Genomic DNA, 27,186 nt, shown 5'->3' with positions numbered 1-27,186 from the left:
ATCCATAGTGATGGTGTGGACGATTATTTTTCATAAAGGTCAAATCCTATGCAGACATGTATGTCTCTAACAAATAAGATTGTTTGCATGTAGCTTTTTATAATAGCCGCTGAAAACCAGATTTCATTTAGGAAATGTCCTAAACGCAGTACCCTGTTTTGAACCCTGAGTCCTTCCTGCCAGTGTGAGCACTTTCCTTCCCCTCTCATCTTTGCTTCCTTCTTTCCATGTTACCACTGGCAGAGCAGATATGACTCAGAAACCGGTTTCTCAGGGTTGTAACATTAGATGATACACCACTTGGGTCATTCATTACACTGTAAACTAATGCCCTTGTTTCATTGGGTTGGGCTCTCTGGAAGGTGTGTGGCTGCCTGGGTTACTGGAAGAAAGCTCGCAAGTGTGGAAAGAAAGAACTTGCCACCGACCTAGGCTCCTAGGGACCTTTCTTTTGGCTGGGAAGGATTTCACTATTCATAGGAAATACCTCCAGAAGCTTCAAGAAGTTGTAGAGGTGAAGTAAGTCTGTGAAAGACCAGCATGGGAATCCTATACTCTGAGGTATGTAACTTCTCTAGAAAGAAGATTCCAAAGATGTTAAAAATCGCTGATTTGCTTCAAATGGAATCTCCTATCCCTGCTAATTAGTCTCCTTTTCTTTGACCTTTCTGTAAGAGTATGAAGTTAAAACAAAGTCCTGTGTCTAGCCTTTTTGACATTTCTAATAGTTTAAGGGAAAATTTTCTGTGAGCCTAAACCTTCAGCTAGACATGAGTGGCGTTATGTGGTATACAGGTCATGATGTCCAGATATTTGCGGGTTAATTTGTAAAATGGAGTTTATGAAAATGGAGTTAATGGAGTTGTGTTTGCTGAGGTCAAACATCCTGAGGACAAGTAAAAATTGTCCTTAGCTGGATTTTCTAAAGAAGCAAAAGATTCTAAACAAGCCTGGTTCTTTTATGGAACCGTATGTATATAGCTTGGAATTTGAAAGGAAATGCACCTCTAGCTATTACTAATAAAGACTATCCCTATATAGAAGAAGGATAAAAACAGAATATAATTTTCATATTTTGAGCTTTTGGTATTTTCATGGATATAGAAATACTTCTTCCTGTTTTGAGAGTAAGCTACCAGAATTAAATAAAATTTTTAATAGTGTTTCAAAGGAGTGTAAGAGAGTAACATTTAAACGAGAGGCTAAGAGGTGTAATGACATAGTTATTCATGGTTTGCTTCCTCTCCTCTCATACACAAATAACCGGTCAGTCTGCATTTCATTACAGATGCTTACACGAAGTTCTTTGGGTGGTTCTTCTAATACTAAAGGCGATTTCTCAGTATTGGCAGTTATGTCTAACGCCAGGGCTGTGTGTGTGTCTGTGTGTCAGTGTCTGTGTGTGTATGTGTGTGTGCGTGTGTGTGTGTGTAGGAACAAGCACCTTTATGTAGTCAATTTGCTCTTTGATTAGTTTATAATTCTAGGTATGTCTTGCCCAGTAGGTTTAGGCTGGTGAAGAATTCACATATGTCAGGTAATATTCTAAAATGCTACTCTGGCCTTTCTTAAACCTTAGATTGCTTAAGTGCCAGGGAGAGGAACTTGTTGAAAATGCAGTTTCAAGGGCCTCCACCCAAGAAAGTCTGTTTCGCTCCGCCTGGGGTAGGGTCTAGAAACCGTTTTAGAAGAGCCTCCCAAGTGATTCTGATGTGAGCGACCAGTTTACCACCCCCCACGCCCCCCCACCCGGGGAGAAACACTGCTCTAGGCTAGTGCTTTTCAAATTTTAATGTGCGTACAGATCACCCAAAGATCTTGTTTAAATGCAGATTATTATTCTGTAGAACAGGGTGGAGCCTAAGATTATGCCTTTCAACTTCCCCTATTAACTGCTGGTTCAGGACCTCGTTGTGAGCAGCCAGACTGTTGTCTAGACCCTCCCACAATAATTACTTTAAAAAAAGACGTTGTGTGAGTAGTATAATTGCTTGTTGATGGGGTGCTGATTTGGCAAGTGGTTGAGTCAAGGCAAGGCAGCATATGTTGAATTATTTATAAGTATCCATGAGAATATCCCCATAAGTGGAACGAATGTTTCACTTAACAGATATATTGAGGGGGACAAAGCAATGCAGAATATGCTATGATATTTAAAAACAAATGCAACAACCACACACCCATACACACACACAGACACAGCCTTAAAAACCCTAACTTACCTAGAGGCTCATAGGTGATTATTCAAATCTCATAATATTAAATCAAAGATAGTCCAAGGTAGTGTTAGGATAAATGGTGTTTCCATGCAACTCAGTATCACAAGTAATCCTACTTTTGAGTAACTCAAAGAGGAACTTAGACCTTGGGCTCCTATAGCATCTTATAAAAGAACAATACATTTTTAGAGAGGCGGCAAGATAAAGGAAGAGGACTTTGAGTTTCTAAGGCAGCAAATTGAGGGAAGGCAAATATGCCAGGGAGCTAGTAGAAGATAAGGCTAGTTAGTAAATGTTATTATGTAGATTACTTTGGTGCTTTCTCCGGGTTGACGAAGGTAAGTTTTGTCCTTCCTGGTAGGGAAGGAAGGGGGAGCACCTTTGCAAATTTATATCCTGCTTTTAGCTAAATAGAATGTTCTTTGTATCTGCTTCTCAATTTCCTGTCGCTCAAACTTCAGAGGTATAAATTGGGGCGCATATTCTACTATCCTTTAGAACCTTGCATTGCTAATAGTTATGCTATTTTATATATATGGCATGTATATATTCATTGAGGTATAATAACATTATGTTAGCTTCAGGTGTACAAATAATTCAGTATTTGTGTGAGTTGCAAAATGATCACCACAATAAGTCCAGTTAAAAACCGTCACCATACATAGTTACAAAATTTTTTTTGATGATAACTTTCAATATTCACTCTTAGCTGTTTTCAGGCGTGCAACACAGTATTATTTACTATAGTCACAGTGCTGTGCATTATATCCCGATGACTTACTCATTTTAAAACTGGAAATTTGTACTATTTGATCCCTTTCACCTGTTTCATACACCCTGCCCCCTGTCTCAAGCAACCGCTGATCTATTCTCTATAGTCATGTGCTCTTTTTCGTGTTTTTTAGTTTTGTTGTTGTTGTTGTTGTTGTTATTTAGATTCTACATATGAGAGCATATGTATTTGTCTTTTTCTGTCTGACTTATTTCACTTAGCATAATATCCTTAAGGTCCATTTTTGCTGCTGCAAATGACAAAAATTTGTTCCTTTTCATGGCCGAATAATTATTCCATTGTATACATTATATATATGTACCACATCTTCTTCTTCATCTTTTTTGCTTTTTAGGGCTGCACCTGTGACATATGGAAGTTCTCAGGCTAGGGTATGAATTGGAGCTACAGCTGCCAGCCTATACCACAGCCACAGCAACACAGGATCTAAGCCACATCTGCAACCTACACTGAAGCTCACATGGCAACACCAGATCCCTAACCCACTGAGTGAGGCCAGGGATTGAACCCACATCCTCATGGATACTAGTCAGATTTCTTTCCACTGTGCCACAAAGGGAACTCCAGTACCACATCTTCTTTATCCTTTATTCACCAATTGGTATTTAGGTTCTTTCTGGTATATTTTTAAGAAAGAAGAAGAGAAAAGGGAGCCTCCCAGATTCAGTCCTAAAGTCTGCAGTGGAGGGGGTGCTCCGAGCTCAGTGAGAGAGCCTTGCTTGGCATGATCACTCCCAGCTATGTAAGACAGGACTTTTAAACAGGGCTGACTCATTTAAATCCTTATCACTCATATTGACTCATTCTATTTATAATAATAACACACACTTAATGAAGGCTTATTATGTGCCTAGCTGTGTTCTCAACATTTTATGTGTATTAACTCATTTAATACTCATATCAACCGTATCAGAGTGTCCCTATGACTATCCTCAGTTTCACAAATGAAAAAACTGAGGCAAAGACAGTTTCAAGAGCTTGCCCAGAGTTATGTAGCTAAAAAGAACTTCCTGGCTACAAACTTGCATCTGGAAATATAGGGAAATTCTGCTTACAAACCTGACAAACATGCTAATTTCTTGTCCTACTGCTCTTTCTGATGGCGATGAAATATACCATAAACTAAGCTGTCTTAACCACTCTGCTTTTTTGCCAGTATTCTTCCCCACTACGATACGCTATTGCTCTTTTCCCTTCGTTAAAAAAAATAGGGTCAATTAATTCCAGGTTCCAGTGAGATACATTCTACTCCCACCCTGAAGAGAGGTGTTGCATTGCAAAGTATTACGAAATTTAGGAAGAAGGAAGATGTCAAAGAACTTAATTTATAAACCTCAGGATTTCTTATTTAGGAGACCTATAGAATCTTCTTTAGGTCCTGTTCTTGTCTGCTGGGGAAACAAGCTCTAAAAGGAATATCTACAAAATCATATTACAGTGATGTGTGCCTTTGAGCTTTGGAAAAGTCTGTCATTAAAGTTACTTATAAACAGACATACACACCCACACCCACACACTCTCTCTCTCTTAATGTTAATCCTTTAGGAATGGATCTTTTTTTCATTTTTCAGAGAGTAAGACCTTACCCTAGAAAGAGAGCACATGATTTAAAGAGGAGCAGTGTCCAGAGAAAGCCATTTAGGCTGAGTGGGGCTTTGGGGGGAGCTGGTACCAGGGGGAGGAACACTCAGGGGAGACAGAAATAGCGATGTAATGAATGGGAAGGTCATTGGATTGCAAGTCCAAAAACCCTAAGATTTAGTCCCCACTGTGCCAGGAACTTGGGGCAGTTGGGGGGAATCATTTAACTTCTCCGAGTCAGAGTTTTGATATCTAAAAACAAGAGGGCTGGATAAGATCCAGCTTAGCACTAAACATTTTGTCAATCCATGATAAGGCAAAAGGAAAGACAAGGGCAATGGAAAAAAAAGAATCTCTCTCATAATCTTATCAACGCTCTCAATCAATTTTGTTTGAATATTGAACCCCTCACAAAATTTTGGCATTATATATTTATAATATTTATAATCTATATCGTATATGTGTAATATATAACATAAACCCCAATTGGTTTCTTGATTCTTTCCTTGTGTATTTTACGTATTTCACCAATGATAAGGCAGTCCTAAATCAAGTTTCAGGAAGGAAATGATAACTTCAGGGTATGAACAGAAACAAGAACTAAACATTTGTAAATATTGATTCACTCATTCACTCATCCATGTATTTAATCAACAACATTTTTCAATCACACACTATATTCCAGGCACATGTCAGCAGCTGGTACATAGTGAGAAATACATAAAAGTGGATTTTGACCTCTTGGAGCTACTAATGCAAAATGAATATACAAATTGAAAAAAAAAATAATGATAATAGTGAAAGGAGGAATCAAGGAAGCCAGAGAGCAAAGAGAAAGTATCTGAGAGGGGAGTATATATGTCATTATATTTGATCTGAAAGTCTCCTGTGAGATAATGACATTCAAGCTGGGCAGGAATCTCGTCTTGGGATGCACGAGGAGAGTGTCCGGGCAGGGAGCGTATGTGTGGAGAATCTGAATCGTGGTGAGCTGGGCCTATTGGAATACCTGAGCAATGAATGATAGGTAGGCTGGTGAGAGCAGTTCATCTAGGAGCAGGTGATAGGAAGTTTTATCATCCACTCAGAATTTAGAGACTCATAAAGTCGTTGGAAGGTTGACTTGCTTTTTGTCATTGCCATGCTCCAGTAATTCTTAATAATGTCAGTTTAGCAGGGTCCTCCCTGCCTTTGGCAGCCAGTTTGGCAGGAAGTCCTGGGCTCAGGAGACAAGAAGAGTGACACTACTCTTTTCTCTGGGCCCTGCGTTTTTCTTTTGGGTGGTATGAGGTAGCAGGGAGATAGCAGGCCTTCCAGGGGCTGGGTGCAGCAGATGCAAGCATTCTTCCTCACCTTTTCTCCTCATGCTTGAAGACAAAGGCTTTCTGGCCCTCTCCTGGTCCTCTTCATTGACCTCAGAGCTTCTCAAGTATGGTAATGAGGCTTCTTTTGCTTCCCGGGGAAAAAAAAAAAAGTGAAGACAATATCACTTTCTCAAGAAGAATGTGTTGGAGAAAGAATAGAAAACAGTTAAGTGTGTGCCCTGCCTTGATTTCCCCTCCATTGTTACTACTCCTCATAATCCAACCACTGCTGGAAAGTTTCTTCAGGTTACTTAAAGGCTAAGTGGGCCTAAGACAATCTTTTTTTTTTGAAAAAAATCGTTTTTTTTCTTTTTTTTTTTTTTGTCTTTTCTTGGGGGCTGCACCCATGGCATATGGAGGTTCCTAGGCTAGGGGTCTAATCGGAGCTATAGCTGTTGGCCTATGCCAGAGCCACAGCAATGCAGGATCCAAGCCATTTCTGTGACCTACCACCACAGCTCACAGAAACACCAGATCCTTAATCCACTGAGTGAGGCCAAGGATCAGACCCATAACCTCATGGTTCCTAGTCAGATTTGTTAACCACTGCGCCACGACCGGAACTCCTCTTGTGCTTTTTTTGTTTGTTTGTTTGAAAGAATTTACTAGGAAATTTACAAATCACAGTCTGTGAAGAAATGAGTCATCAGAAAGAAAAGCTTGAGATTTCTTGGCTAAATAAAATAAAACCTGCATTGTGTTCTCTAAGATTTCCTGAATTGCAGAGGAAGTAAATATCTTCTTGCCTTTTCTAGGAAGACATTTCATTAGTGTACAAGGTTCTTTACCTGAACCACATTGCATGAAAAAACCACAAATCCTCCTTGGAAATTGTTAGGGAACATTACGGAGATGGTTGGTATAAGCAATTTATCAAGTTCTGTGAAGCTCAGGCAGAGTTCCACGTGGTATTTCATTAGAGTGACAATTAGAGAAGATCCCTCCATCCATTTCAGGGGAACCAATACTGAGAGTGGGGGTGGGGGTAGAAATTTTGCTTCTAGAGACATCTGTAATGGTGCACACAGTTCCAATATTTCTATGTTACTAAAATAATACCAGGTATTTTTCCAGCTGTGATGTCTATTATCCTTGGAGCAGTGTTAAACCTTGTTATGTTAGATAATATACACAGGATATTTTATTTAATCATCAACAAGCTGAATGGATCATGGGCTACCCAGAGGTACTTATATTTTAGGGCTTGGAGGAAGTTCCATTGTGACTCAGCCATAACAAGCCAACTAGTATCCATGGGGACATGGGTTCGATCCCTGGTCTCGCTCAGTGGGTGAAGGATCCTGCATTGCCATGAACTGTGGTACAGGGCTTGGAAAAGGGAGAAGCAAAGTGGGATGGGGTGAGCCTCTAGCACCCTGTTCTTGGCTATTTTCAAAGTCAGACGCATGGGAAAACTAAAGCGCATAGAAAGTTGTACTTAATATTTCAAGTTCCAAGAACTTTGAATGCTACTTAACTAATACTAGTATAAGAATTGCGATGTTTTGGAGTTCCCGTCATGGCTCAGTGGTTAACGAATCTGCCTAGGAATCATGAGGTTGCGGATTTAATCCCTGGCCTCACTCAATGGGTTAAGGATCCGGCGTTGCAGTGAGCTGTGGTGTAGGTCACAGACGTGGCTTGGATCTGGTGTTGCTGTGGCTCTGGAGTAGGCCAGCAGCTGTAGCTCCGATTAAAGCTCTAGCTTGGGAACCTCCATATGCCACAGGGGCGGCCCTCAAAAAGGCAAAAAGACCAAAAAAAAAAAAAAAAGGAATTGCGATGTTTCATTATGGCTTTACTTTCAGTATGGGGGCTTGTTTCTTTTATCTTGGCAGTGGTTCTCAAGCTTCACTGTGCCTTAGAATCACAAGAAATTTTTAATGCCCTCACCCTGCTCACATAGACTCCAACTCAGTGGCCAGTAGTGGGATGTGGTTCTGTATTTTAAAAGTACTTTTAAGACTTAGCCAAGGATCCTGAACCCCTGAGCTAAAATACTGACGTGGTTCTTATATGATATGTTACTTTCTAAACCTCAGTCCCTTCTCTAAGCTCACTTCCTCAGCCAGGTCAGGTGGATGATCAGTGTGCCAATCAAGAAGTGTTTTTTTCCTTTTCTTTTTATGGCTGCATCTGCCACATGTGGAAGTTCCCAGGCTAGGAGTAGAATTGGAGCTACAGCTTCCGGCTTACACCACAGCCACAGCAATGTCAGATCTGAGCCACATCTGTGACCTATGCTGCAGCTTCTGGCAACGCCAGATCCTTAACTCACTGAGGGAGGCCAGGGATCGAACCCACATCCTCATGAAGACTACGTTGTGTTCTTAACCCACTGAGCAGGGCCAGGGGTGGAAGCTGGAAGCTGCATCCTCACAGAGACAACACTGGATCCTTAACCCACTGAGCTACAACGGGAACTCCAGCAAGTTTTTCATCCACATTCTATGTGCTCAGCACGATAGAAGTCTGACTTCGGGAAGGCTGCAGTCTAGTTAGGAAGACTAGACCTAACCTGCTGGAAAAAGACCACTGAGCAGCTTGTATAGTTCTTGCTGGAGGATAGATCGAGAAGGTTTCTTGGGAGTTCCCATTGTGACTCAGCAGTAATGAACCCAACTAGTATCTGTGAGGACAGGCGTTGTTCAGCGAGTTAAGGATCCGGCACTGCTGTGAGATGTGGTGTAGGTTGCAGGTGTGGCTCAGATTCTGTGTTGCTGTGGCTGTGGCATAGGCCGGCAGCTGCAGCTCCGATTCAACACCTAGCCTGGGAGTTTCCATGTGCTATGCGAGCAGCCCTAAAAAAAAAGACAAAAAAAAAAAAAAAGAGAAGGTTTCTTGAACATGAACTATGACTGGGCCTTGAAGGATCCACAGTGCAACTTGAAAGGCATAAGAGGTAGTGGCTTGGGATGCTAAAGGGGAAGAAGGCGAATCATATAAAGATGGAAAAGCAATTGTTCGGAAAATACATGTTTGCTGGTCTGCGGAGATGGTGGGACATAGAATTGACTCTGATCTCTAGGCTTTGCTGAATTTCTTCCACATTCTTTGCAGATACCTTGGGAGATAGTTCTACTCCCGAAGAGGCCCTTTATCTAAATTCTTTAGGCAGTTAAGGGGGAGGTAAAAAGAAAGACTTCCTGACTTTCTGTTTCTTAAAAATTATCAGCCTAAATTAATCCTCCTGCCAAAGAGACACATTTGGGGATGGCATATTTTGCTTCCTTACATCTTTAACCCATTTATTTAAATGTATGGCTGTCTATTGAGTTATCTATGCCTATCTATTTATTTATGATAAATACATGTTTGCATGAAGTATAAAGATCAAACCTCAGACTTTCTGGCAAAAAATTCAGCTAACACAAATTTCTCTCTATTGCTAATATTTATCTTTCCTCCCCTGCTTTGGCCTTAGAACCAAATTGCCATTCTGTTTAGTCAGGATGAGGCTGCACTTCTGTTATCTACCCTATCATTTCTTCATTCTCTTTCAGTGATTATTTATTCTTTCATAACCCCACCTCTGCCCATCATTTTCACTGGCTCCTTAAGTTTTTAAAAAATAATTATAAGAGTGCTTTACATTAATTAAGGGTTTATGATGCGTCAGACCTGAACTAAGAGCTTCATCTATACAGTCACGCTTAATCCTTTCTGGAACCTGATAAAGAAGACATGATAATCAGATGGAGAGAGAAACCAGGCACAAATCGTTTAAGTATGTTGTCCAAGTAACGTACCTATTACCTGGTGGAGTTGAGACTGGAACCCAGAAAGTTTGCTTCCAGTGTCTGTATTTGTAACCACTCCCCCCCCCACACTCCGCCCCACGTTTATGTCCATTGAAGTCACCTCATTTATTTGTTTTAAGAGTTAGATGCCATGGGACTCCCAATTCTAGTGTCTCCCAACTTTTGGACATCTGTGCCCCTTGCTTACCCAGAAGAGAAGTGTAGGACCTGTCTAGACCTACGGACACCCAGTGGCAGCTATCGCTGCCCCTCTTGGGGCTTCTTCTGGCTGTGTCCTTTCTTGCACCTGTTCTTCTGTTCCTGACATTTCAGCTCTTCTTCTAAATGCTGCCACTTTGCCTACCAATGTGCAGAGATTTGGCTGGACCTTGCTACATCCCTCTGGGCACTCACTAGCCCCCTCTTAGCTTTCATTACCAAACATATCACAGATTCCTCTCCAATCACACTGAGTCTTCACAGACCACATTCTCAGGCCCCTGCATTCAGCCTTCTGCCCAACACTGTATAAAAATTGATCTCTGAATGGTTGTTAGTGATCAAATCCATTTCTTACACTTCATTCTCTTAACTCTATCTTCCTTCCTGAAACTTTAAAACCTTTTTTTTTTCTTTTTTAGCAGATATTGCTAAACACAGAAGTCGTCTACGAAAGATTGGAAGATAAGATCAGATAAATACTCTAAGTGAAATTGCTCAAATGGGATTGAGAAAGCACTCAAAGGGGACTGGGCAACTCCTGCAGGAAGACTGTCCACTTTTCTTTTCCTCTTTATAGTTAACTCTCAGTAAAGATTTTGAGGAGCCAAACAGTGGGAGATTTCTGTGGTGTTCTGAGTAACTGTGAGCTCAATGTTGTCAAATTTTTCAATTTTTTAAGAGACGCTGGAAAGCCAGATAACTACATGAAAACTCCAGTTTTTTAATATTGTAATTTAAAATTTTAGGAAAAGAAAAATGAGTAATTTATAGGTGGGGAGTTCCCACTGTGGCACAGTGGATTAAAGGATCCAGCATTGCTGCAGCTGCAGGATAGGTTGCAGCTGTGGCTCAGATTGAGTCCCCGGCCTGGGAATATCCATATGCTACAGATGTGGCCATTTAAAAAGATTTCACATGTGATGTCTGAGCCCAGGAGATATTTTACTTTTCACCAGAAAAATGAACTCTATAGCCGCCCATTTTAAAGTTCTGCGCAGTAGACCATCACTTCCCAAGTGCGAGTCTGTGAATAGCAGTGATCACTGGCAAATTATCACTGGTGTACGGCAAATTAAAAAAAGTGAAATAGGTTTTTCTCTGCAGCTACATCTATGTAACAGTTTTTTCCCTGATGATAGACTTGTCAGTACTTTTATGACCCTGCCCCCTAGTGGTGACTGAGAGATTATAACAGCATAGACTCCAGCTGCCTGTGTAGTTCATGCAACAAATTACATGTATGTGATATCTAGTTAAAAATTAGACATCACGATTAACTTAATTTTCTAATTTTTTAAAAAAAGCTTTTCCTTCTTTGTATTTGGGCCGTATCTTTTTCTAGTTTCTCCTGCCATCTCTGACTACTACTATTTCTTTACCTCATGGAAGATACTGCTAATTAATGCAATTAATCTTAATAAGCAATGATAATAACTTGCATAAATTGAGAATCATTCATGTGCCAAGTACTTTAAGTGCTTTTTTTGCACTATCTAATTAAAATCAACCTGAAAATATTTAAGATTTGCCTATCAGGTGCCCCATGCTGTGTTCAATGCTGAGACTATGGTGGTGAACGGAACGATGTAGCTTCTAGCCACGTAGAATTTATGACCTGAACTTCAGAGCCTTCTTTCATTCACTGTGGCCTCAACCCCTCCTGATCACACTAGCTTAAAATTAACAATTACAAATAATTATGAAAAGAGCTATGCCAGTTGCTTTGAATGAACATTGGAGTAAGAAAAGACTTAGATAAAAGGAAAAAAAATTTTTTTTTGTCTTTTTAGGGCTGCACCTGTGGCATATGGAGGTTCCTGGGCCATGTCTGTGACCTACACTGCAATGCTGAACGAGGCCAGGGATTGAACCCACGTCCTCATGATGTTAGTGGGGTTCATTAACCACTGAACCATGATGGGAACTCCATAAAATGAAAGTTAAATGATATGAAGGATTGAGTTAAAAGTTAGCCAGGTGAAGAGAGAGGCTGAAAAGTGTTTTGTTTTGTAGAGGGAGCAGTAAGGGAGGGCCCAGATGGGAGATACTAAACATGAAGTATTGAAAAAAGGAGAGAGTTCAGAGGGAGAGCAGAGGGGGGGAAAGTAATTACCCATTAAAAAATAAAACAGGGAATTCTTGTCGTGGCTCAGTGATTAAGAACCTGACATAGTGTTCATGAGGATGTGGGTTTGATCCCTGGCCTCACTCAGTGGGTTAAGCATCCAGAGTTGCCACAAGCTGTGGCATTTGACCCCTAGCCTGGGAGCTTGCATATGCCATGGATGCAGCTGGAAAGAAAGAAAGAAAGAAAGAAAGAAAGAAAGAAAGAAAGAAAGAAAGAAAGAAAGAAAGAAAGAAAGAAGGAAGGAAGGAAGGAAGGAAGGAAGGAAGGAAGGAAGGAAGGAAAGAAAGAAAGAGGGAGGGAGAGAGAAAGAAAGAAAAAGTAAGAAAGAAAGAAACAAAGAAAGAAAGAGAGAGAGAGAAAGAAAAAGAAAGAAAGAAGGAAAGAAAGAAAGAAAGAAAGAAAGAAAGAAAGAAAGAAAGAAAGAAAGAAAGAAAGAAAGAAGGAAGGAAGGAAAGAAAGAAAGAAAGAAAGAAAAAGAAAGGAAAGAAGGAAGGGAGAAAGGAAGAAAGATGAGGTCTGCTCAAGCCTTGCTGTTAAACTCCTATCGTGCTTTGCAAAGATCCTTGTAATGCTTTCTAAAATAAAAAACATCTAATTGCTGTATATTATTCGTCTAAAATAAGTCTTTCCCCCTATGGGGAATTCCTTGAGTACGGGGGGCCATGCATTTTTGTCCCCTTACCTGATGCTGCCCTAAATGGCTCCACAATGCCGATTTTATCTTGAGTAAAACCCTGCTTTTCTGACAGGCATCAACCATCCATGGCCCCAACACACGATTTCCTTACTGGGTCGAATCAACAATAGTGCATCCTTTTACTCACTCATTCGTCCATTGGATGAGTGTTCCTGAGTGCCAAGCAATTTAGGCAATCCTAAGAGGTTCCTGGTAGACTTAGACTTGTTTTAGACTTAAGCCTCGGCATGACTGAGACTCAAAATCTCATCTACAGAGCAGTGTATTACAATTTGAAAACACTGAATTTTAAGGTATTGGGGGATGATTTTCCTTGATGTGGTTTAATTTTTCCCATATTTTGAAACCCCCTTTTGTTTTCCAGCCTATCTGCCAGGCGGCCTATCAGAATGACTTGGGTCAAGTGTGGCGGTGGGTAAAGGAAGACAGAAGCTTTATCAATGTTCAGGACGGCTTTAATGGAGACACCCCCCTCATCTGTGCTTGCCGACGAGGGCACCTGAGGATGGTTTCCTTCCTTCTAAGGAGAAACGCTGATGTGAACCTCAAAAACCAGGTGAGGCCATGATCGTGGTAATCCCTTTCTCCTCCCATAAGTGGAAGTACTCAATATCATTTTCTGATTGTTTGCAGCTCCTAATACCAACAATTTTTTTTTTTTGGCTTACTTTCTTTTTTGGTTGACATATACTGAGGCCATATTATCTGAAAAAGCAAAACAAAACATAGTTCAATAAGCAAGCATATTTTGTGGATTTTGTGGGTAATTTTTTCCTTGTGTTTCTGAAAAAAAAGAAAAAAAAAAAGGAGTGGTTCACTCATTTGTCTGGATAGAGCTTCTTCCTTTCTTTTCCTCCTCTTCCCAATGCTTTTCCTTGCTCCTCTTCTTTCCCTATTCTTTTTTTTTTTTCCTTTTGACTATTAGAAGTAATGGGAAAGATTTCCTGGGGAAAAAAAGTATTGACCTGGTGGTGCTATTTGGTCATAATTCTCCTATTTCATTAGTTAGATTTTTACTTACTATGTCAATGTTCTGATCTCTAGAAGGTCCTATAATTTGCTTTAGAAAAAAAGGATTTCAGCCAAAAATTTGCCAAGAACAGATATGCTCATGAACCAGAGGCTATTTGAAACCAGACAGAAAGGCACACAGAGCATACTTCAAGATGCATTGTTAGCTGACGTGGAGTCTTCAGGATTAAGGAAGAGCTGTCAGCATCTTTTCAGAACCTCTTTGGAACATCCAGTATCTGCAGCACAGTGAAGGCAACATTTAAAGTACACCCAGTACATATAACAAACCACTGCTCGTCATCACTGTGAACGCCCTATATCCGCTCAAGCACATCCAGTGAGGGAACGTAGCCTGCAGGGCCCCACTGGCCCCTGCTGAGTCAGTCTGAAGACCAGCTCATGTGAACTAACAGTGGATTAGAAAATGGATCACTACTGGCCTTTCTTGTTCGTGCTTCCTATTTTTGTGTGTGATTGCGCTGAAAAGCAAGTCTTGGCTCATCTGAATCTAACAGATACAAAGCTTAGTAGAATGTGTCATGATTGCTCCAGCTCCCAGATGAGAAGCCAGATGTCCGGTCTGGCGGTGAGAGGTGAGGGCCAAGAGAGCCATCTCTGTGTACATACCCTCTCAGGAGACTTGCTGGTTAGGAGGCCCAGGGAGGGGGAGGTTTGTTAACACAGACGGGGCTAAGGAGGTACCCCATCTCTGTTTTGCACAGAGCCTAAGTAAGCCAGCCTGCTCAGGGAAATTATGGGAAGGACTTTAGTGGGTGCTTTACTAGAGGTTTTGTCAGTAGTGTTTGGTTTGTGATCTTCTATTTTTAAAATATTCAATGGTTTTTAAAGGTTGAGTCTTTTCTACTTTCCCCCAATACCAATCTTTGTACATAAATAGTTTGAACCAGTGCTATCTCATTTCTTAAATCTATGAGCGATCTTCAGAAATACTAAAAAAAACAGAGGCCTTAAAAACAAACCAACAAGGAGGTCCCTTGTGGCTCAACACGATAAGCATCCAGCATTGTCACTGCAGTGATTTTGGGTTGCTGTTGAGGTGCAGGTTGGATCCCTAGCTGGGGAATGTACACATGCTGAGCGTGCGGCTTAAAACAACAACAACAACCAAAAGCTCTGGTGTTGGTACACATGGACATGGCTAAAAGAGGACATGGATTGTATGGAAAGTAAATTAAATTAAAACATATATATATGTGTGTGTGTGTGTGTGTGTGTGTGTGTGTGTGTACTTTTTTTTTTTTTTTTTGTCTGTCTGAGCAGGATTAAACCGAAAATCAGTGATGATCAGGAAGGAAGTGTAAATCATTATCATTTTACTGAAGCACGATTTAGCAGTATAGTATGAAAAGCACTAATGCCTTTTGTGCCAGGAATTGTATCTTTTGAGACTTTTGCTAAGGTCAAACTTAGAAAGGTTGACGAAGGTTTATACATGAGGATGTTCAAGCAGTGGTATACATGAAAATGAAAAATTAAAATTTCCCAAATGTTCAGCAGGTAGTGTCGGTGAAATAAATTAGAATAACTCCATTCAGTGGTAAGCTGTGCAGCCATTATAGTTATGTGTTCAAAAATATTAAATAGCATAGGAAAATGCACAGATTCTAAATGCTAATTTTTTTAAATGTTAATTTTTTTAAAAAAGCAGATATAAGTAAGTTCTTAGGAACCTGATAGAGACCAGGCTTCCTGCTCTCCCTCACGAAACCAGGTCTTCTTCTTGGCTAGATTACACAGAAAGTGGTGGTGGTTTTGTTTTCTTGGCCAATGAGAATATTTTTTTTTTTCTTTTTATGGCCAAACCTGCAGCATGTGGAATTTCCCAAGCTGGGGTCGAATTGGAGCTGCAGCTGAGGCCTACGTCACAGCTCTGGCAATACTGGATCCAAGCTGCATCTGTGACCTATGCTGAAGCTTGCAGACATGCTGGATCTTTAATCCACTGAGGGAGGCCAGGGATGGAACTCACATCCTCACAGAGACAACGTTGGGTCCTTAACCCACAAAGAATAGAATTTGGCTACAATAGAAATGCCAAAAAATTTTCGTCAGTGAAAAATGCATAGTAAATTATGCATTTGATTTAAAAAGCAGATACAATTTTGTGTATGTTGTATAATCTTACATTTTAAAATTCCACATAGATGCATTTTAAAAGACTGGATGAAGATATAGCAAAATGTTAACAACTAACTCTGGGATGTTTAATAACGGTGATTTAATTTTTATTTATTTTTTTACATAACGATTTTTATTTTTTTCATTATAGCTGATTTCCAGGGTTCTGTCAATTTTCTACTGTACAGCATGGTGACCCAGTTACACATAGAAGTATAGATTCTTTTTTCTCACATTATCATGCTCCATCAGAAGTGACTAGACATAGTTCCCAGTGCTACACAGCAGGATCTCTAAAAATGGTGATTTTAAATTCTATAATTATACCGTTGTCTAGTTTTTACACAGAACATGTATACTTTGCTATTAGAAAAACAAAATGTATTCTCATTTAAAAACAGTGGAAATGAAACTCTCCCTGACTTTCCCTCTCTTCTCATGGATGTGGTTAGAATGCCAATCACCATGCCTATTTGGCATTATACTTATCTCTTCATGTTTCCATCTATCTTTGATTATGAAGCCCCGAGGCTCTATCACCGATAATTCCTAGACGCTTGTCTACCACCTGACAAATACTCACCCATTTGAAGAATAAATTATTTCCATTCTTCCAGCACTGTCTGTGTGCATGAGGGAACACATACAAATAGCTGTGTGGTTAAAATTTTCCTATAGACAAACCACCAAATGAATAACTGTGTACCGTAAATGATTAAGGAGTAGCTATAACTTTTCATACTAAATTTAGTCCCATGATGTGTATATCTCAATGTATTTTTTGACCCCAAACTAAAATGAGTGTGAGAATCCACCTTTTGGTGCTTTGTAAAGTGCACATTTCACTTTTTGGCTTTCTGGGGCCTTTTTCTTTAGACTCTGTTCAATATTTTGGTTGATGAAAGTCTGGGTTTATTAATTAGACATCCACCACAGAAGGAGGTGCTATGGTACCACAAAAGTAAAAAGCACAGACTCGGAGTTCCTGTCATGGCTCAGGGGAAATGAATCTGACTAGTATCCATGAGGATGCAGGTTCGATCCCTGGCCTAGCTCAGTGGGTTAAGGATCTGGCCTTGGTGTGAACTGTGGTGCATGTCACAGACCTGGCTCAGATCCCACGTTGCTGTGGTTGTGGTGTAGGGCCAGTGGCTACAGCTCTGATTTGACCCCTAGCCTGGGAATTTCCATATGCCCTGGGTGCAGCCCTAAAAAGACAAAAACAAAAACAAAAAAAGCACTCACTGCATTTTTTGACATGGAAATCTAAAAATATGCAATTCAAAACATAGTATTTTATTAGTAAAGGGTCCTTTTCTTCATCTTGTAGAAAGAGAGAACCTGCTTGCATTATGCTGTGAAGAAAAGATTTACCTTCTTTGATTATCTACTCATTATCCTCTTAATGCCTGTCCTGCTTATCGGGTATTTCCTCATGGTAAGTACAGCTCTTGTGAGAGCACAAGGCCAATGTGTAGATCAATAACATAGGAGGTCAATAGTAGTAATAGGAGTTCCTGCTGTGGCGCAATGGGGTTGTTGACGTCTCCAGAGAGGTGGGACGCAGGTTTGATCCTTGGTCTGGCACCATGGGTTAAAGGATCCAGCGTTGCTGCAGCTGCATTGTAGCTCAAATCTGATCTCTGGCTCTGGGAACTCCATATGCCATGGGATGGCCAAAAGCGAAAAAAAAGAAAAAAGGAAAAAAGAAGTAGTAACAAAATAAGCTTTTGACTTGTATTCTATAAATGGCATTTCCAACATATATGCCATGCTATGATTGATAAAGTAAGAAAAAAGGTAGCCAAGTAAATCAGTCAATAGTAAAATAATTTGTGCAATGTTTATTTAGAAAAATTAATCTTAAGAATCATCTGAAGAAAAAGCAAAAATCCAGAATACTTTTTAAAAAATTCCTCTTTCTCCAATTTCTCTTTTTTTGGTAAGAGGAGTTTAAATCTTTGTACATATCTTTCTGAGATCCTGATTTTTATCATTCCACCCTGGTGTGAGTTAAAAAACAGATCCCAGGAGATCTGCATCAAGAAGCTTACAAACACAGGAGATCTTATAGAGAATTTGAAACCCACCTTTAAGCTTGATAGATTTACTCATTCATGCTTGAAGGCATGCAGCAATTTGCTTCCATAAAGAAAGATGTGTAGTTGGTATGGGAATGCGGTTATATTATAATAGAAGATGAAGCTTGAGTTTTTTTTTTTTTTACTCCCAAATATAGTGAAATGTTTGCACTGACTCATTCGACTTTTCCATCTGGTTCCTCTTGTGACTAGTTCTGCCTTTGAGAAGTGACTCCACAGATGCATAATTCACTCCAGTTAAATGACTAATGCCCTTCTCTTGTTGCTAATAGACTATGGGTGTTAGTTGTTCTTATTACCATAAGTTCCAGAACAAAGTCTGCCAGTAGGTAATGTTATTATCTTCTTGGATAATTAAATGTTATAAACTTTAAAGAATTATGATTAAATATGATACATCGATCTCGATGCCTGGATTTATGAGAGAGAAAACTATAATTCACTGATAAACACATAATCTGTTTATATCATGAAAAGTCCTTGAAAAGTTGTTATACTTAGTGCATAGCATTTAAATATTTGTAGTTTTGGAGTGGAGGAGAATCTATCATTGTTTGCCAAACCTTTTTAGGGATTATGAAGAAAAAAAAATCACAACTGTGATTAGCAAGGCTCATTCAGAATTTGTTGACACCCAACCTTGCTTTCTAAGACGCTCCAATGTTTAAAGCTGGAGGCCTGGGCAAAAATATGAATTACAGTGATTAACTCAGCTCTAATTGTACACCTGTTTTATTAATCCATGGGGCCTGAAATTGTAAATTTGTGATGTATAAGGGATAAGAGACTTGAGAGGAAATTAAAGGGGAAGGGACGAGAGAGGCTTGTGTTACATCAGAGGATAGGAGGAAAAGGGCAGTTTAGATGCTGACAAAAGAGAGAAGTGCAAAGAGGAGACAACTGGGGCCAGAGGGGCTTCCTAAATGGTAAAGGGCTGAACTGCAGGACATGCCCACTTGGGCAGGGAGTACCATGCTCCCTAAAGCGATGGGAAGTTGGAGGGATGCTCAAAGTGTCCTGTAGTCAGAATCTCAGAGCACTAGGCAAGAAAAGTGGATTTCTGAAGAGTCCAGTTTTTTTGTTTGTCTGCTTCCTGGCCATGCCCACAGCATGCAGAAATTCCCAGGCCAGGGATTGGACCTGAGCCATAGCAGTAATCAGAGCCACAGCAGTGACAAAGCCAAATCCTTGACCTGCTGGGCCACCACGGAATTCCTAAGGAGCCTCGTTAATTTCATTCATGTGTTCAATCACTCAACACATATTTATTATGGACCTTCAATATGCCAGACACCAAGCTGGGTATTAGGAATACAATAAAGAACAAGATACTTGTAGTCCTTGTCCTCGGGAGAGTTAGAGGGTAGTGAAGAATAAGCCATTAGTCAAATAATGGCAGAGGCGTAGGGGTATTGGGATTAAAATGAAGGGTGTTAATTAGAATAGTCCAGATGTAAGATGGAGACAAGGTTTGTAAATAAACCTCTCTTGTTCTTGTGCTTGCTGTTTGTAACAGGTATCAAAGACGAAGCAGAATGAGGCTCTTGTACGAATGCTACTTGAAGCTGGTGTTGAAGTTAATGCTACAGATTGCGTAAGTTTATATTTTTAATCATTTTGAAATAACATTCAAAATGTTTTTTGGAGGTAGTGTATTGGTCATCTATAAAGTCGTTTGCTTTATTTTCAGAAATGTTTGTACATTTACTTTCCCCTCCTTCCCTCCCTCTTTTTTCCTCCCTCCCTCTCTTCTTTTCACTGCCAGGCAGGTGAACTTGAGACTGTTTATATACTTCCACTAAACTAATGGAAATAACACTTTTATGGAATATGGACTATTCAAAAAAAAAAAAAAATTGCTGCACCACTGATGAGACATTGAGCAAAATGGTGACCCTGATTACAAAATCCCACCCGCAGTAGTTAAGTTGGAGTCAGAATGCCTATGTGTAAACCTAGGCTTGCACTTTTTACCTTTGTGAGTTCTGGTGAGTTTTAAACTTACTTGACTCTCAGTTTCTGTAAAATGAAGACATTGCTGGTCCTTATTTCTAGGGTCCCTTCATGTAAAGCACTGAGCAGAGTGCCTGGCACATAGTTAAGTGCTCAATGAAATGTTAAGAGCTGCTGCTGCAGCCAAGATCCCAACTCACTGGTGAGACGGTCCCCACCTGTCAACTAACAAAAGATAAGGTCTAATGTCAAAGCAAAATCCAAATGATAAGTACAGTATAACAGGAGGAGTAACGTCAACTAACTTCTTCCTGTTTATAAATATAAGGTTTTGTTTTCACCTTTTGCTCCACATGCTTACACGCATCTTGCATTCTTAAATGATCATAAAGGGATCAAAAGTCTACTTGTAGGAATTTTATTTGCTTATACTGGTGAAGTAAAATTTTAGATTCCCAGATTTCTTTTTAATGATTTTTATTCTTTCCATTATAGTTGCTTTATAGTGTTCTGTCAGTTTTCTACTGTACAGCAAAGTGACCCAGTCACACAGACATATGTACGTTCTTTTTCTCCCTTTATCTCCATCATGCTCCATTATAAGTGACTGGATGTAGTTCCCAGTGCTATACAGTAGGATCTCATTGCTTATCCATTCCAAAGGCAATAGTTTGCATCAGTCGCTTCTCAGCTAAGATTAAGTGTAATATCTGTTCTTATCAGATTCCCAGTTCTTTATTGGAAAAAGCAGGCAATTTGAAATTTGATCCTAAGCAAACCAATATTCTGTTTGTGATCCCTGATTTAGTTTAATGTGTCTGTCTGTGTGGGCATGTGTGTTACCACTGTTCTGTGATAGAGAAAATGTCCCTAACCCTGTTTCTATGAATTATTTACATCATTTTCGTTTTGTTATATTGGTATCATTGTTTATTTTTTATTTTATTTTTTTTTGTGTGTGGATTGTCTTATTTATTTATTTATTTGTCTTTTGTATTTTTAGGGCCGCACCTGGGGCATATGGAGATTCCTAGGCTAGGGGTCTAACCAGAGCTGTTGCTGCCAGCCTATACCAGCGCCACAGCAACACCAGATCCAAGCCGTGTCTGTGACCTACACCACAGCTCATGGCAATACAGGATCCCTAACCCACTGAGTGAGGCCAGGGATCGAACCCACAACCTCATGGATCTTGGTCAGATTCATTTCCACTGCACCAAGACGGAAACTCTGGTATCATTGTTTAAATGGACGTGGCTTTGTGTGTGTGTGGCCAGGGGGGAAGAACACACATGAGAATACATTTATGAAATGTATATTTTTCCTTTTATTTCAAACAGAATATGGGGGTTAATTTGGATAGACTACCACTGTTCATCATTTCCTTATATAACTTTGAAATGTATTAAGATGTTTTTAAAAACTAAGTAAAAGACTTGTTACAGGTCTTTCTTGGTCTTTTTATTTACATTCAAAAGGTTTAAAACTGTCTGTGACTGAAATTTCTTTAGGACATTTTTCTAGTTATCTGTGTCTCCCTCCACCTCCAAATAGAGAATCAACAGCCCTTGGCACACCCATGCACACACAGCCACACTCTTTCCCCACTATTTTTCAGAAACTATCTGAGTATTAAGATCTATTTCCCAGCTTTAAGTGATGCAGTAGATTGTGTTTTTTTGTTTGTTTGTTTGGTTTTTTTTTTTTTTGGGCCACACCTGCAGCATATGGAGATTCCCAGGCTAGGTGTCTAATTTGAACTACAGCTGCTGGCCTATGCCACAGCCACAGCCACAGCAATGCCAGATCTGAGCCATATCTGTGACCTACACCACAGCTCACAGCAATGCTGGATCCTTTACCTGATAATCAAGGCCCGGGATCAAACCCGAGTCCTCATGGATACTAGCCAGGTTTGTTAACTGCTGAGCCACGACAGGAACTCCTGTAGAGTCTATTTTTAGGTAACGTCTCTCTTTACTTGACATGGAAAAATTCAGAGGCAGAGCTTCATTTACTATATTATCACTTAATACAAATAAGTAATTGCAGCATTATTTCCTATGATCTTAGAAGAGTTTCTGGGGAATAAGATCTAGTGTTAATTCTGTTAGTTTTAACAGTCAAGGATATTATTTCTTCACTTGTTGAATATTATTATTAAAAATCATAATTGTTTGACTGATTTTTGAAAAGCAAAATGTTGGGCACAAATACTCCAGCTATCAATTTCTTTTGACCTGTAGTCAATGCTTTAAATTAGACCCACACAGTAGACACACTACTGTATAATACATAAGCTATGACAAAGGAAAGATGGAAGGCCAATATTGGGCTGGCCCTGATCTGGTAGGCGTGCTATAACAGTCTCAGCACCAGCCACCTTCTTCAGCTTTCCCAGCTTTAAGTGATGCAGTAGAATCACTGTAGGAATTTTGATCAAGAACCGTAGAGGGATGACACTTGCAAAAAGACCCATGTGGAGACTAAGAGAAACAATGGCAACAGGATCAAAGTAATGATGGCCCAGACATATAGAATTGTACAAAGAAACCTTGGGATAATTCATCACCAGCCTTTTATAAGCTGAATTTCTTTGGTCTGGAACAGAAAATAAGAAGGGAAGATATGAATGGCTTATAGGACATTAATAATTACATGTGGAGAGAGAAAAGATTTTTTAAGTACAAGCAATGTGGTTGCATATAGATAGTTTGCAGACTGTTTATTTGGCTTAGCTGTACACAGGATGTGAAAAGTACTTGCTAAGGAAGCCACGTGCTACAATGTGTAAGGATTTCGACCGATGAACTTGAGCGTTGGTCCTTTGTGTTTCAGTATGGCTGCACTGCGCTGCATTACGCCTGTGAAATGAAAAACCAGACTCTCATCCCTCTGCTGCTTAAAGCCCATGCAGACCCCAGGATAAAGAATAAGGTAAGGATCTGTGCACTAGGGCCTGGGGTCCCTCCAGCCACATAACCTTCTAACTTTGGCCTTGTGTGGATGGAAAATAATAGCTTCTGAAGTAAACAGCAAAATATGCATCCTTCTTAAGGGGCCAAGGGGCCAAGTTCTATTATTGCTAGAACCGAATGACATTTGCAGCCCTTACCAAACCTGAGTCAATCGGTCTGAACTGTTTACTAGTCACTTTGCATTGACATTTGACTTTATTGGAGAGAAATAACTATAATTTCTTCTTCTCCTCAGCATGGTGAGAGTTCCCTGGATATTGCACGGAGATTAAAATTTTCCCAGATTGAATTAATGCTCAGGAAAGCAAACTAATCTTTGTGGCCTCATCTGAAGCAGCAGAAAAAGGTCTGGATTCTATCTCCATCTTGGACTATTGGTCTCTGGACCCCTCAACCTGGAGGCCAACATGTTATGGGGAGAATGATGGTTACCATGGATAACATTTTTGAAAAACTTTGTATTTATACTCTTTTCGCTCAGTGGAATTCACCGTGGTCATATTCTTTCCAGGGGAAATCCTAAAGCTGTTGGATTCTCCAGTAAAAAAGGATTTTTCAAACTCAGTCTCTCCTGAAGGAGAGGATCAGCATTATCCGTGTTCTCCTTTTTCCGTTGTGTTGCTCTTATAAAGAGGTTGTCCTGTCCACATCCTGCCCCAGGAGACAAACTATTCCTTCCATGCTCCTTTGAGTCATCAGAGGAAGAATCAAACATGTACATTTGTACAGAATGGTGAGTGTATGTGTGTAGGTTTAGAGAGTCCTATGTAAATATTCCTTTGGTGAAACAACTTTATCAAAATCATCCATCAGTTTTCTCTGTAGAAATCGGCAAATGCCATGAGTCAGGGCTTTGTACTCCTTTCCAGAAAGCCAGTGTAATAGCATACCTCTAGACATTTTGTTGTCAGTTTACAAACAAGAGCCGTCTTGATTTTGAACAAGATTATGTAACTATCAAACTGTTCAAAAATATCTGTATAATTCTCTTGGGAACGCAAGGCATGACTAAGTTTGTTAGTATGGTGTATTCGTTGTTGATAAAATTAATATTAGTGTAAATTGTTGGGAGAAAGGATTTTCTTTATAAGAAATAGAGCTATATGATGAGGTGGTGTCTGGATTATACTTCTATAGGAGAGATCGTGAATATGGAAATATTTGTCTTAAGTGCTTTGTCAGGGAGACAGAGCAGAAATAATCGCATATTAAAATGACTAGATTTTGCAAAGCAAGACTGACTTATGAACATCTTTAGACATGGACTAAACCACACCATGGGTAGTAACAAATACAGTCTAAGCATGAAAGATTTACCATCCTTGAACAGAACAAAGGTCTAATAAAAATAAAATCCAGTAATATTTATTGAACTGTGCACAGAGCCTTAAGGCACATATTTGGTGAGGGAAGTAGCAGTGTATAGATATAGATTCTGAAGCCCTTAAATATCTCCTAACACATTAAGATCCATTCATATTGAACCGAGTTATCAGGTGACTCTGGGGAAGTTTTAAAAAAAAAAGGAACTTCACACATCGGTATACCTTCAACACAGTACCAGTTTACCTTTGATGTGATGTCAGCGTTTTGCAAAATAACCATACCATGTAATTTATCATTGAATAAAATGTCTTTGAAGCTGTGTGAAAATACAACAATTTTTCTAAAGAAATAAATTCATGTTTGTAAATAAGTTGAGGTGATTGTCTAACAGTATCTTTGTCAAGAGCAAAGGATAAAATACATGATTTGTTTCATTATGTTCATAACATTATAAAACTCTCTTCCCAGCTTTTAATTTTTGAAGGCAGAAAGCTGGGCCAGACATTTGTAGCCAGTAGGTCTCCTAGCAACAAGCTGTCAACTCTCAAACGAGTTAGGACTAGAATTTAGGTCCTGACACACACGGGTAGTTTACGCAATGCATAGTTCATTTATTGGAAACCTCATAAATATCCTACAAAAGTATCTTCTCTGACACTAAACTATAAAACTTGGCCTTTTCTTCTATATTATTCATTGAGTTTTCTTTTTCTTCTGTTAAAGCAGTGTGGCTTCCTGAGGTCGTGCTATGTTTCTGTAGCAATAAGGTAGAAACGTTTAGACTATTTTCTCAAATTCAACAACGATCCAGAGATTCAAGACCTCTGCCTCTGTCCCAATTTGTCCTTTCACTTTGTTACTCCAAAAAAATGGCTCATAGAAAAAAACGTTTTAAGGAGGTTTACCTGAATGACATAAAGAAAATCTAGATAATTTTTAGCTGTCACGTAAAACCTACCCTTTAAGATGGCAGAATATATAATAGCACAGGAAACCTATGTTCACTCCACGAGTAGTTTAATTTATTGAAAGAAAATTAAATGTCAGTTCTAGGGCAGTTAATCTGAAAGAATGTATATTATATCTTTGCCTTCCTTTCACTATCTCCCTTCTACTAAAAGCTAGGCTTCCAATGCTGGAAATCTTTAAAATCCTCCATCTGTAGATCCCGGCCCCATTTTCCGGTCATATCTTCCATGAGGTTTTTCCTAAGACTTGTCCGTATCAGAGACTTTACAAGCTGACACCGAAAGTTCCCTGGGAAAGGCTGGTCTCTTCCTGCTTCATCAGATGTATGATTTCATTATACATACGGTGAGGGGCATCCAAACCCCAAATGAAATCCGCATGAGCCCATTCGGGAATGTTCTTATGGTAGATGAGGTGGGTCACCTCGGAGAGCAGGGTTCTCACATCTTCTGGATTTGAAAGCCAGTCCTGACCTCCAGTCCACATTGCCGTAGGGACCGTCATGTCTCTAACTTTGTACCTTACAGGAGTTGGCTAAAAAAAAAAAGGAATCGTTTTTAATTGTAGATAACGTCTGGACTTCCAGACTTATAATTTACTTTTCTTTTTTCGTTTTTCTTTTTTCTTTTTTATTTTGTTAGAGTTGATTTACAGTGTTCTGTCAATTTCTGCTGTATAGCACAGTGACCCAGTCATACCTATACGCATCCTTTTTCTTATACTATCTTCTATCATGGTCTAACCCAAGTGACTGGTGGGAGTTCCCTGCGCCGTACAGTAGGACCTCACGGCTTATCCATTCTGAAGGTAATTATCATTTACTTTTCAAATAAACATAGTAAACATGCCTGTGTTGTGAGGAAGGGTGCATGGGCACTAAGCCATATAGAATGGGATTAAGAGTTTCTGCTTCAGCTCCTACTTGAAGGTAAAAAATTACTTAACCTCACTGAACCTCAGTCTCTTCATCTGTGAAATGGGGGTGCTATCTGTAAGAACTCACTAGGTTAAATGAAAAGACCACATCCATTGACTTGCATTTTAGGCATTACATGTTCAGTTCTTTACCTTCCTATTAAGAAAGATTTAACACATGAATTGCCTTCAAAAGATAATGCTCCTATCCTTTTAATAATTTATAAATAATTATCCTATCCTTTAATAATTTATAAATAATTATCCTTTTGATAATTTCACAAAGTTCCATGAGGTTAGATTTGGAGATAGTCCACAGAGAAAGAGAAGAGGATAGAATCCGCTGAGAAGGGCTTTGGTGTTCAAGGGCATTTTCTGTCCTAATAGAAAGCCATTGGGGTACAGCCAGCTTGACTGGGTCTCTATAACCGTGGGGACGTCAATGGCCCTGGAACTCAGGCAGTTCGAACCAAAAGGAGATAAAAATTAGATCCCTGATCCAGTCTCTCATCACCCAAAGAAGGGTACCTAGGTTTCCTAATTCTTTAAGACTTCCTTATTCAAACAGAATTGCTAGATCAGGCTGGCTGGCTGGGAGCCCTTGAAGTTAATCAGCACCCAGAATTTTCTACAGAAATGTTGAGGTCCATTTCTCACTCAGAAAATCCACCCTGGAGCTGGGGTTCTTGTCCCAGCAGTTCTTATTTCACTTTGTGGCTTTTAAGAATTTTAAGTTATAGCATCTGATACTGCGAGTTACAGGAAGACACATGTATGTGTTCTTTATTCACGGACCTGGTACAGAGCTCCTAAAACCCTCGGGATTTCCTAAGTGAGAGGAGCCATCAAGGTGTGTTTTGTTATGTTAATGAGGTGACTTTTGGGGCCAGGTGGGAGTTCCAGAAGTAGAGCCAAGCAAGTGACTAGAGGATTGGAACTTTCAGTCCCATCCCGGACCTCCAAGGAGGGGAGGTGGGCTGAAGATTAAGTTCAAGTGCCAACGGCCAATGATTCAATTAGATGTAGTATGTAATGAAGCCTCCATA

At 39.7% G+C, this 27,186-nt stretch overlaps 2 protein-coding genes across 3 annotated transcripts in view; one reads left to right on the top strand and one right to left on the bottom strand.

The window, feature by feature from the left end:
- The first annotated feature begins 340 nt into the window (after positions 1-340).
- ANKRD22 (ankyrin repeat domain 22) lies at positions 341-24,626 on the top strand. The gene is made up of 6 exons (XM_001928460.7): positions 341-561; positions 13,109-13,300; positions 17,228-17,335; positions 19,516-19,593; positions 22,791-22,889; positions 23,166-24,626. The coding sequence occupies exons 1-6, from the start codon at positions 541-543 to the stop codon at positions 23,241-23,243; spliced, it is 576 nt and encodes a 191-aa protein (XP_001928495.2). The 5' UTR covers positions 341-540; the 3' UTR covers positions 23,244-24,626.
- LIPM (lipase family member M) overlaps positions 24,280-27,186 on the bottom strand; it is a 30,513-nt gene continuing 27,606 nt past the window's right edge. Inside the window, exon 10 of one of the 2 annotated variants that reach the window (XM_013983531.3) lies at positions 24,280-25,759. In XM_013983531.3, the coding sequence (XP_013838985.1) occupies positions 25,490-25,759 (270 nt within the window). In that variant the 3' untranslated portion in view covers positions 24,280-25,489. The remainder of the gene's footprint in view (positions 25,760-27,186) is intronic. The other variant, XM_001928440.5, reaches the window with a different exon arrangement.

Source organism: Sus scrofa, chromosome 14 (assembly GCF_054392235.1).
Source record: "Sus scrofa isolate SSC_HxYL_T2T_F1_AM1 chromosome 14, Sscrofa_HxYL_maternal_Yorkshire_Landrace_v2.0, whole genome shotgun sequence".
Classification (NCBI taxonomy): Eukaryota; Metazoa; Chordata; class Mammalia; order Artiodactyla; family Suidae; genus Sus; species Sus scrofa.
The sequence above is the reverse complement of the archived record's forward strand: the minus strand, read 5'-3'. Positions and strand labels throughout refer to the sequence as shown.

Bases quoted from the DNA above. Each gene is read 5' to 3' on its own strand.
- ANKRD22 (XM_001928460.7), top strand. From the start codon at position 541: ATGGGAATCCTATACTCTGAG. The intron at 17,336-19,515 runs GTAAGTACAGCT...TGTTTGTAACAG, and splicing joins TTATCGGGTATTTCCTCATG to GTATCAAAGACGAAGCAGAA. The intron at 19,594-22,790 runs GTAAGTTTATAT...TTTGTGTTTCAG, and splicing joins AAGTTAATGCTACAGATTGC to TATGGCTGCACTGCGCTGCA.